The sequence below is a fragment of the Typha latifolia genome, chromosome 11 (assembly GCF_019914945.1).
Source record: "Typha latifolia isolate L0001 chromosome 11, TyphaL0001v2, whole genome shotgun sequence".
NCBI classification, from domain to species: Eukaryota; Viridiplantae; Streptophyta; class Magnoliopsida; order Poales; family Typhaceae; genus Typha; species Typha latifolia.
Window position 1 is genome coordinate 6,112,917 of NC_133096.1, and position 11,401 is coordinate 6,124,317.

An 11,401-nucleotide genomic window follows, 5' to 3' on the forward strand; every position below is an offset into this window, starting at 1 on the left:
TATGGATTGGTATTATGAATAGGGTGCTATATTAAAAGTTATTAAAAAGATCGTTGAATTATTTAGCAGAATCATGATTGGATTGGAACCATATGAATCAATGAATAGATAGTTTGGATACAAAAAAACAATTGATAGAAATAGCACTATAAATTTTTATCATGTATATTTCTTGAGGTAGTTTGAATTTAATCATTTAGATATTGCAAAATGAAAAGGCTGCATAAATATTGGTTGATGTTACAATATGATTAATATTGATAGGTTAGATTTGATGAGTTGTATGTTATTTTGAAGAATGTATTATGAACATAAACCGTAATTCAGTAGTCTTATACAAATAGTTGTGATCTCTCGTACTGATTTGTTTAGTAAATTATATAATAGCTTTAAGTATATAAGTAGTGTATCTTTGGATAAGAGAATTTCCACTAATAGAGATCAGTGAGAAATGCATTTAGGAAAAGAAATTAGATATAGTATTTTGATCATTTCGTGGTATAGTATATATTTATCGTTTTACCCTGTATTAGTGATAATATTGATGGATGATCATTTGAGTATTTTTAGGTATTAGAATATACATTTAGTAGATTAGAAATATTTTACTTAAATGGGTTGTATTATACTACCATAGGTGATTATGGCATTACGTTGTTGGAGCTGGTAAAAGACTGAGTAGACTATCAACTACCACTCAGGATGAGCTAATGTTATAACTCCACACTAACCCCACACTCGGTGTGCAGGGTAATACCCTGCACTGTGCAGGTATGCGAGGCTGCTTTGGAGAAGAGAGAGAGAAGAGATAGCAACTGTAGCTAATATGACTACAATTATAATTAGTAATTATGTGTTGTCATCTTGGGTTATTAATAAATAATTTTGAGAAAATTGTATGTAATAAGATGAGAGAAAATATTAAATTAGTATACTAGAATAAGATAAGATAATGGTATTTACTACATCATAATAAGAAGATTTATTCTAAAATAAGCTTATTCCTATTTCACAAGTGAAAGGGGGTTTAATCCCCATGCGACGCTCACAAGAGGAAAATCCCACGTGGCGGATCGAGGTGTTACACCTTTGTGTGCTCATGAATTTTAAACAATAGATCATCGGCTTTCCTTTGAGCCCATTGCTACTCATTTCACACTTGTAGTTATGTCCCTTATAATCCATATAAAGAGTTGAGCTGTACTTCAGTTATAGCAATACAAGATTCTTTGCAATTTGTTGAGGCAAGATTAGGTACCTGACAAATTGCTTAGATGTGGAATATTTATGAGGCTGTTAGCTTATGTCTAGTTTGTGTTTACCTGACAAAAATAGTCTACTGTTGTCATGTTTGACTTCCCGTATATCCCTAGTATTAGGAACGGTGACTTGGAAAAAGATTTGTATTTCTGGTGGTAGATTAAAATTTGGTACCTAAATGTAGAAAATTATTTCTATGTAAAGCATGCCAAGCAGATGGCATCACTACAAAGCAATCATATCATTACTTTATGAAGGCTCACAAATAATCTACTCTTTTGCTGTAGTTCTTCACAACATCCGAACCTCAGATAAACAAACATGGAGAATTGCCATATTATTGCTACAACTATTACAAAATTGCAGATGATTTCAGCTTATAAATACTAATGAAACATTAAGCCTCCTTGCTGAAATCATATGGTGGGGCACAGAAGAACCTAAGAATATTACATCAAATGCTTCACCATGTATGGACCCTCAAGTTCATACCCCAGTTTACGGTAATAATGGCGTGTACCAACACCTGAAATTACAGCTATTTTTTTGGATCGATGCTCTCTCAGGGCAATGCGCTCTGCTTCTTCCATCAACAATGTCCCATAACCCTGTATATGATGGGTTAAGTCAACAGTATGTAAATATGAATAAGTAACGCCCATTTATATGCTGCTAAAGCCACAATATGCACAAGCACCGTCTGACCTCCGTGTAAATTCTATCACACTTTTATATGCAAAAGTATAACAGTTGTATGTAAAGGGTTCTGAATTTCTATAACAGTATGCTAGTTAAAAATGATGATAAAAGGATACCTCAAGAGATAGTAAAAAGATCAATTACCTGGTGTTGCAACTTATCTGAATCGCGTCCATGTACAGGAACTGCAGTTCCATAAACATGAAGTTCACGAACAATTGAGCATCTCCCTACAAGTTCTGGGCATGTAGTGTTACGGCCACATTTACGCAAGCGTAGCAGTCCAACAAGAATATCCTGAAAAGGATGTGAAATTTTGATTAGGGAAAAATGTGGTCCAGGAAAAGTACTTGTACATGAAAATGTTGTATTGATTCATCATCATATGGAAAGACTACAAAATAAGAGGTTACTGAAAATTTTGAATTAATAGAGGAGAATATCAAATGTGAAGCACCAAATTGATCTGAGAAGAAACAACTAAGTGACAGAAATAGAAAACCCCAATTTTCTATAGCTAATCCAGAAGAAATTCAGAAATATACTAGCATTTTATAGATAAAAATAGTATAGTATCTATAATCCTACCCCTACCAGAGAACTTACAGCAACTAAGTTTCATTAGCTACCTGGCGTGTATCTTCATATGAAAGAAAAGTCTCCCAGCCCTCATTTGCAGCATAATCACGCCGTACAAGTTCTACTTCTTCAGGCTTGATTTTGTGGTGAATGTCCTGAATACATTAAACACACAATTTAAGAGGAAACCATCAAATTTTTGTATTAGTAACAAAAGTCACCGAACATCTAGAAACCTGGATTCCAGCTTCACGTGTTCTAACATCTCGGCATTTTAAGCCCAAATCTTCCATGCGAGCTAAAGCAAGCTCACGAAGATTGCCTTTCTCAACTCCAGAAGTGACGAGAGGCATAGGGATATCTCTTTGGACTCTATAGACACGTGTCCAAGGTGGCACCATGGATAGAATTCTTGCAACGATGTCTACCAGGAGCTCAGGTGGATAATTTCTATACCTGCACAAAAAAAAAAAATATATATATATATATATATAAGCACTAGCATATGTAATCCAGCAAGAAAGAGGGAAAGATGCCTAAAGACAGCCAGCAATTCAATAAATTGCAGAAGAAAGAATATAAGTACTTGCTGATCATTTTTCAATGTCTACGATTCAAAAGAAAAAAAAAGTTAATAGTTTGAACAGGATCTATTTTCAGAAAAAATGAGTTGAAAAGTAAAAGAAGAAAAACTCAAATATATTAACAGAAAGTGAATTCTTAACTGAGGACCATCACCATCTTTCTATATAAGAAAAAACATAGTTCAACAGAGGAGCTTAAATTATATGATCGGACATCCTTTAATAAAAGGAAATAGAAAGTGCAAGAAGGGAGCTGTTATACCTGCCAGTTTTCCAGAGCTCATAAAGACCTGTTCCACGAATTACAAGAGTTGGATAAATTTTAAGACCATCTGCTCGAAAAGATGGGCTCTCAAAAAATTCCCGGAAACTTTCCAAATCTCGTTCCACTCCAACATTTGGAAGATCTGGCATCATGTGTGCAACAACCTAGAAATCAACCATGAAAGATCACTTCAAGACAAACACATTAGAGTAACAAAGCTGCCTAAATTGTATAAGAAAATAAATGATAAAGAACTCACAAGAGAATAACAATCAATATTCAATAGATAATTTGTGAAATTGGTATCTTCCTTCAGTGAGCAACACTTAACATTAGTCTAGCAAGTTATACATTTAGAAGTACAAAAAGTCTTCTGCACAGACATCCCCAATAATCTTATACTCAGAAAAATATGATTCCAAGAGAATTGTTCAAGCTCTTTACAGATGAGAAAGCAGTTAGAAAAAAAGATTTTTATCTTTTAGAAGGAAAAGGAAAAAAATTCTACTTAAATTTGATTTTGCCTCAAGACTCACAAGTAATGGTGTTTCACTCAATATACAAAGATTCAGTCCATGGATGTACATGGTAACACAGAACAATGCATGGTGGGGCTAATTTGAAGTCAATGACTTCTTATTTTTCTTAGGCCCTACGTCAAATTTTAGGGTTTAGGCCTCAGACATAACCGTATGAAGTGGAAGATGGCGTTCATGCACTGAGAACTAAGAAGGCATACAAACAGGTCACTAGTATTTGATAGTCATCATAGTCGCGTCCTCTGACAAATATTCAAATGAATGATCAACTCATTTCTTTCATTAGGTTTCATAGTAATGTCACTTGATATTAGAGATTGTTCGTTCTAATCTAAAAATTTTAATTTTGTATATGTTTGTTAATGACATATGGGAAGATAGGGACAGTATAGTGCCTAGGTACTAGGTGGACATCTAGAAGTCATGGTGGCTTCAAAATTAGTGCCACAAGAAGTATAATGATCAATTTGAGAGTTTAACTTAATGTACTAAACCTTTAAACCTCTAGTAATGAGCAAGGGTCTCAATCTAGCTCGTCCGCTTGCGAGCTGCTCAAGCTTGGCTCAACTAAAGCTCAACTCAAGCTCTAAATGAGCAAAGCTCGAGCACAAAATTTGAGTTCATTTATTAAACAAGTCGAGCTCTGATACGATCCGATTATGTAGATTAAGTCAGTCAAATCAAATCGAGTCAAGTTATTTAGTTAGATTTGCATATTGTTTTGAATTTCAAATAAAGCGAATAACCCATACGTAGATCCGATCCGCTGTGACTTTACTCCTATAAATAAAAGTGATCACGCGTTGATTACTATCATGGAATGATCATTGAGTTAAGTTATTTTTATTATCTTATCTTTATCGTTTACTGCAGCCATTAGATTATCCTTATCTTTCTAGGAGTAGATCGTAATCGTAGAACCATTCTAAACTTTTAAACCCTAGCCACCATTTTCCTCCACAATCCACCCTACTTTACGATCGTCAGCCACCACCCTTGGCTGTCAGCCACCACCCAACGACCGCTGCAACATCGGATATTTATTGATCTGCCATATTCTGACCTTCCTCCACTATTTTATTTTTAACTTTTATCTCAACTTCCGATTTGTGTGAAATCAAATCCATTAGATTCGTAACTCTTGAGGCTACCACTACAAATATTCTCATAATTTTTTACGTTTCAGATCTAGTTCGTAACAAGCTTGAGCCGGCCTAGTTCCAACATGACTCGAGCTCGATCCAAGCCGAGCCGAGGATGAGCTTAGGTTATTTGTATTTTGGGCCTGAGCCAAAGCTAGCTTGTTCGAGCTCATAGACTATTTACATTCCTATTTCTGAGCTGATCTAAAGCTGTTAAGCTTTCTAGAATGCCCACTAGTTGGTCCATCTTAAGCCCTTTTTCTATTCATGAACTTGTCCATTAGTTACCTAACCATCAAAACATTTCCAAGATTTATAGTGCACTTTTCCAACGAGAACCAACTCACAATGCTTGGTATTCCACTAAAGAAAGCTCATTCATATGGAGATAACAAGATAATGTAAAAGAGTCTTAAACTTCAAGAAAGAGAATATATCTTCACCCCAGCTATTCTAGATTCTAGAATATTATTTGAAGGGCAATGTAACACCCCAAATATATAAAATAAAAAATAAAAATAAAAAATTCCCGACGCACGCGCCGAGCGCGTGCGTCACGGAAGCCTGCGCACCCCGTCCTCCCTTCTCCTTCTTCTTCCCTTTCCCTTGCCGTGCACGCCACCTTCCCCATCTCCCTTATCTCTTCCCCCTCACCGCAGCCATCCATGCACCCCCTTCATTCTCTTCTCCACCTCACTACCCCTCTTCCTCTTCTCTCTCTCGGGTTGCCGACGCCGGTGCCGACGGAGCCCGGACCGAGAGCCTTCAAGCTTGCCCCACCCCATCCGGTAAGCCCTCCTCCCCTCCTTCCTTTCTCCCCTTTTTCTTCCCTTCCTCGGCCTCGCACTGCGCCGCCGGCCTCGTGTCGTGCCGCCGCAGCCCCGCAACCTCGTGGACCTCTCTCTCCGCCTCGACCTCCTTCCATCGGGAGGAGATGGGGTGGAGGGGTGGGGGTTAAAACCCCCACCCATTTCCTCCTTAGTGGGCTGCAGCCCACTAATCTGGTATTGGGGTGGGCTGCAGGCCGCAACCCACCTAGACTCGGGTGGGTTGCAGACCGCAGCCCACCAGCTCGGTCTGGGTGGGCTGCAGGCCGCAACCCACCTAGACTCGAGTGGGCTGCAGGCTACAGCCCATTAGCCCATTGTTGGGTGGGCTGCAGTCTGCAGCCCACTATCCCAAGTGCCCAGCCCACCAAGGCCCTATTGCTTTTGGGTTGGGTTTGAGCCTACCCATTGCCTCTAGCCTAGCCCATTTGGGGCCATTTGGACCCTATAACCATGTTTATCTTTTTCACCTTATTTAATTAGCCTGATCCCTCGTAATGATAATTGAGACCCTTGACTCATGTAATTGCCAACCATAAATACGCTAATAAGATAATTAATTCTATTAGTTCGCTAATCTTACATATGGCTTACTTGCGTGAATTAATAGGATTGACACCGCGTGAGGAGAATTTTGGGCTTCCGGAAGAGCCGGCTAACTGACGAGTTTTACCATACTGTGGAGACCCCCCAGGCGAGTAGAGTTATACAAATCTAGAATAACATAATTATAGTCATTATACCTGTCATGACACTGTAGGAAATGTCAGTATTAATGCATGCAGTTAGTACACCATGTTATATCTTTTGCATATGTAGTTATTGATAACCTGCTCCTCATTATATTATGAGAAGGTTGAATGTAGCATAAACATTAGTGTGATAATGCTTTACATGTGTCCTGTATAGTATACCATTGCATAGATGTATGATTACTGTGAATATAGAATATAATGATCACGATGACTATAACATGCTTTATACACTCATAAACACTGCACCACTTCCACCTATCATTAGTAGTCGAATTCTGATTAGGCAGTACCCTTACTCACTCAGCCCAGGGTTAATGGTAGAGTGTATCTTATATGACTATACTATTAGCGGCCTACGCCTGAGGTCGGGAAGCCTATGTGGCATTCAGGTAGTTATACTGCATAATTAGGACTAGATTATGATGATAGAAGAACATGATTGCGAGGCGGGGATATAACTCTAACGGTACCCGACGACGCAGTGTTAGGGCGTCTATTGATGAGCTGAGGGCTCCCGATTCTCCCGCCGAGGGCGGTGATGATTTAGAGAGAGTGAGATATGGGCTTACGACCGGGGTCCTGAGTCTGATGGTCACAGACAACCGATCACATGTAGTGTCGCCATACACGTGTAGGTGACATTATCGCTAGATGTGTATATATCCCCCCTCGAAGAATGATTATATGATGGATGATTGTTTCTTGAGAGTATTTACCCTGTGTGGTGAATAGCTTGATGAGTGATGATAAGTATGATTAATGCTTTGGTAGGCCTGAGATGACTAAACTGCTATTTTATTGCTATGCATAACATGTAAAACCTATGATTGAGATGTGTACGAATAAGAAATTGTATCAAGCTATATATCTGTGTGAACTTATCATGATACGTTTAGGAACTAGCATATTCCAGGATAGTGGCTGGTAATCTTTATCGATTACATTGATTCAATAAATTGTGGTAAGTCTTTTCAGTAAGCATGTCGTTATCGTTAGCAAATATAGGCATAAATTGGATATACACGTGTTTTCAGTATATTTTTTTGATTGTATGGATTCTACTCGCTGGGCTGTAAGCTCACCACCTCGTGGTGGTATTATTTTCAGAGCTAGGGGACGCAGGTACGGGTAGCGAGGAGTAGCTGTTTTTCCTTTTCAGTAGGTTTGTTGGTTGTGTTAAGCCCTTGCGAGAGCGTGATGACGATGTTGTATTTTGGACTTTAGCATTGTATTTTGGATGTATATTTGGAATGCTTGTTGTGACCACCCACGCGGTGTACACGTGTATTTGGAGGTTTGGGTGTTTCAGGCAAGGTATAAGAGTTTCTTCTACTCTTATTAACCCAGTGATGCCCTTTATAAATATTCTCAAACAAATCAACAAAATTCCTTCTTGACACTTTAATTTTGTATTTAACCTATTCAATGACAGGAATGTTAAAACACTAAAGGGCAACAACGTCTGGTGGAGGACAAGGAAGAGGATGTTGTAGTTCTCTATTACTGCTAGAGGACGATGACGAAGCAATGCGGCTTGACCCATATCAAAATTTGATCCCAAAGAAAGGGGCTTAGAAGGCAATCACCATGAACTCTAGAATTTTGGTGTTCCTTTTACCAGCATCTGTAATTTATATCGGTGATCTATATGATTGAGTATTTTTGTGAATTGTGGATTACTGTAGCCGCCATCTCTTGTTAAGGGACGATGAGACCTCTTGTTGCCTCATCCACTCCATTGATAATGTCTTTATCCTTCTCCCTCATACATCTGCTATCTACTTCCTACCTCTCCTCTTTCCCGATTACTGATTTTGCCAAACATCTAAAATTAAGTGGTTAGTTTAAAAATAAGTTCCTAAAGTAATCACTTGAATGATAATCTAAAATGTGTAATTTTTTAAATGATCTGGATGTAAATCCAGAGCATCAAAACAGGCCCTAAGATAGCTGATTTATCTAAAGTATCTTGAAATGTATGCTACAGGAATATGCACCTTAAAACCAGCATCTTTTGCTAAACAAAAGCAATCAGCAACAGCAGCTACTGTGTGACCTCTATTTGTATCACGGGCAACATCTTCATATATGCTTTGAACTCCTATCTCCAGTCGGGTACAACCATAAGATAACATTTGTCGCAAATGAGGCCCAAGACAGTAATCAGGTCTCCTGAAGTTTACAACAAAAAAAAAAGTAGCTCAGTCTAGTTCTTGAGAACTTATGGGAGAATAAATAAATAAATAGTTCAAGGTTTTCCATGAAGTTTGTTAAAACTGACAATATTTGGATATTACTACATCCAATCTTTAACTTTCTTTAAAATATTAGACCTGGAATCAATTAGATACTTACGTCTCAATTGTCATGCCAATACATTTGACGGCACTATGCTCTGAATAACAAACAGCTTCCTCAACATTTGCAGATGTATGTCCTGATAGAGCATCATGAAGATTTCTAATAAAATAATCACGGTAATCAGCAGGCAACGACATGAAAGTTCCCCCCATCAAGATAAACTCAACCTGTGAAAAAAATTCTGGTAACAATTAGACACTATATCAAGTATATAAATGGTTTCATGCTCAAAACATGATAAACAAGTGCTTTGGTTGAAAGACAAACCTTATCCACACTATGACCTAGTCTTTTCAACTGATCAATTCTGCTTCTGGCTTGGACATATGGATTGTACCTATTACCATAACAAACAAATACGAGTTCCTCACAATAGCTCAACGAGATCTTGAGAGAAATCGCAAAAAGTGGGCATAAGTATATAATAGAGAGGTCAATGAGATATTGCGGACCAACTATCACAAATCTAGGTCTTCTGATAGGGATTTTTTCCTCTTTCCTTCCAAAGATGCACTGACTACCTTTATAGGAAGCCAAAAATCAAGCCACAATCCTAATACCCTTGCTAACATCTTTATTCCCTGTTTCCCTATGCCCAACTATTGACAAAAGACAATTTTTCCTCCATCCTTTTACAGATTTCCCAGAACGCCACAGTCTATGAAATCAATTACAAACAGAATGACAACAAAATTAACCAAAATCAAAAGAATCTAATTATCCAACTATCGTCAAGATATAGTTTTCATATGCCCAACGACTGTCAAGATGCAAGTTTCCTCCGTGGACAGAGAGTCATTCAGCAACTGCACCACCGAATCGGGGAAAAAAAAAGAAAAAAAAATGAAGAAGGCAAGAGAACAAAAAAACTCACCTGGCTCGGATAGCTCTCATACTAGTAGGCTCATACCCCGTATAAGACTGCGTACTGTACTCGAAATCCGAATCCGGTCCGCCAGGGCAATACACACATATATTGCCTGTCGTCGCAATATGTGGGCACCTATGCGGCTTTGACATAACGGCGACGACGGCGATACCCGACGCGGTGCGGACCGGCTTCGCCCGTAGCTTCGGGAGCAGCGCCTCGCGGTCGGCGTCGGGCACGGCGGCAATCATCTCAACGAGCTTGGGGGCGCGGGCGAGGCCGTACTTGCGGCACGCGGCGGACTTGAGGGCGTTGAGATCGACGTCCTCGCCGCGGCGAGAGAGATCGGCCATGGCGGAGACGATCTCGGCGATGGCGCGTACGCGGGCCTCCTCATCGGAGAGGTTGGGAGGGAGGGCGACTCCGCCGCGACCAGGGTTCGGTTTCTTGCGCGGCTGGGCCGCCATGGGAGTTGTAATTGGGAGGCTTTTGCTCGAGAGAGAGACGGAGGTTTTGGGAGGTTTTGGTGACCTAATAAGGTCTTGCCGTCTTGGGGTTTGGAGGAGAAGAGATGGGTGGGTTTACGGGTTGGGTCTGAGAAAGCCTCATTAGTCCGAACTTTTGGGACCCGATTCAGCTTGGGCTCGAGTCAGACTTGGCTGAAATTAGATTGGGCTTTGATTGAGTTAGACCTCCTCCGACCAAGTCTCATCTCTTTCCCTTCCACCCCAACAATTGGAGCTTTTGGGCAGTTGAATCCTCTCCCCAAAAATAATCAATCACCCAGCAAAATTAGCAAAGCCAACCAATCTCCGAGTTAAGAGATGGCGGAAGGTCATTCTCCACTGGCCCCTGCTAGGGGAGAGGATGTACTGCTTAAGAGGGCAGGGGGTTGTCCAAGTCAGTGGAATAGTCAAATAAAGAGCAAGGAAAGCGTGAGACACCACTACCTCACCAGAAGGCTAGGCTATCGTGGGCCTCGGTGATCTCAGGCAAACAGCAGGAATAAATGGTGGATGGAAAAATTCATGAGGAGATCCTTAATAGGCTCAAGGACCAACTGGAAGACTGCGTGGTGGTGGATCCAGCTGTGTTGGCAAGGTGCCGGGCGAAATGGAAGCTATCCCTATTTGGTCGGATCCTAAGCAAGGCAATCCCCCTACCAACACTAAAAATGATACGATCTCCCCTTAGGCTAAGGTTCGATCTCTTCTTATTCTCAGATCTAGACTAGATCTGGCACGGAACTTTGTAATAAGATCTCGAAATATGCCGCCATTAGATTGATGTGAAATTTTATATGTGGTAGCCCCAGAAAAGAGCTTTCCAAATAGGCGAATCGGATATGGGAATATCAAGATATCGTCCGATTAGTGGACAAACATTAGGGTGGTCTAATCAGGATCCGTGGATGGAGGCACGAGATCCTAGATGGTGGTGATTGGTGGAGGACTAGCATTAATGGGGTGGCATCGGTGAAAAGTGGTGGTGGAAGGGTTATGATTGATGGAAGGGTTATGGC

General features: G+C 40.0%; 1 protein-coding gene across 1 annotated transcript; it reads right to left on the reverse strand.

The window, feature by feature from the left end:
• Nucleotides 1-1,572: 1,572 nt before the first annotated feature.
• Nucleotides 1,573-10,457, reverse strand: LOC140797519 (elongator complex protein 3). Its single transcript, XM_073151004.1, has 9 exons — nucleotides 9,886-10,457; nucleotides 9,279-9,348; nucleotides 9,006-9,178; nucleotides 8,648-8,822; nucleotides 3,385-3,551; nucleotides 2,775-2,994; nucleotides 2,589-2,693; nucleotides 2,104-2,256; nucleotides 1,573-1,868 (listed from the first exon to the last, which is right to left on the reverse strand). The coding sequence occupies exons 1-9, from the start codon at nucleotides 10,344-10,346 to the stop codon at nucleotides 1,710-1,712; spliced, it is 1,683 nt and encodes a 560-aa protein (XP_073007105.1). The 5' UTR covers nucleotides 10,347-10,457; the 3' UTR covers nucleotides 1,573-1,709.
• Nucleotides 10,458-11,401: the final 944 nt, after the last annotated feature.

Coding starts and splice junctions, on each gene's coding strand:
- LOC140797519 (XM_073151004.1), bottom strand. CDS start 10,346: ATGGCGGCCCAGCCGCGCAAGAAACCGAACCCTGGTCGCGGCGGAGTC. Junction 8,823..9,005: donor ATTGGCATGACAATTGAGAC/GTAAGTATCTAA, acceptor TGTAAACTTCAG/GAGACCTGATTACTGTCTTG. Junction 3,552..8,647: donor CAAAAGATGCTGGTTTTAAG/GTGCATATTCCT, acceptor GTTGATTTCTAG/GTTGTTGCACACATGATGCC.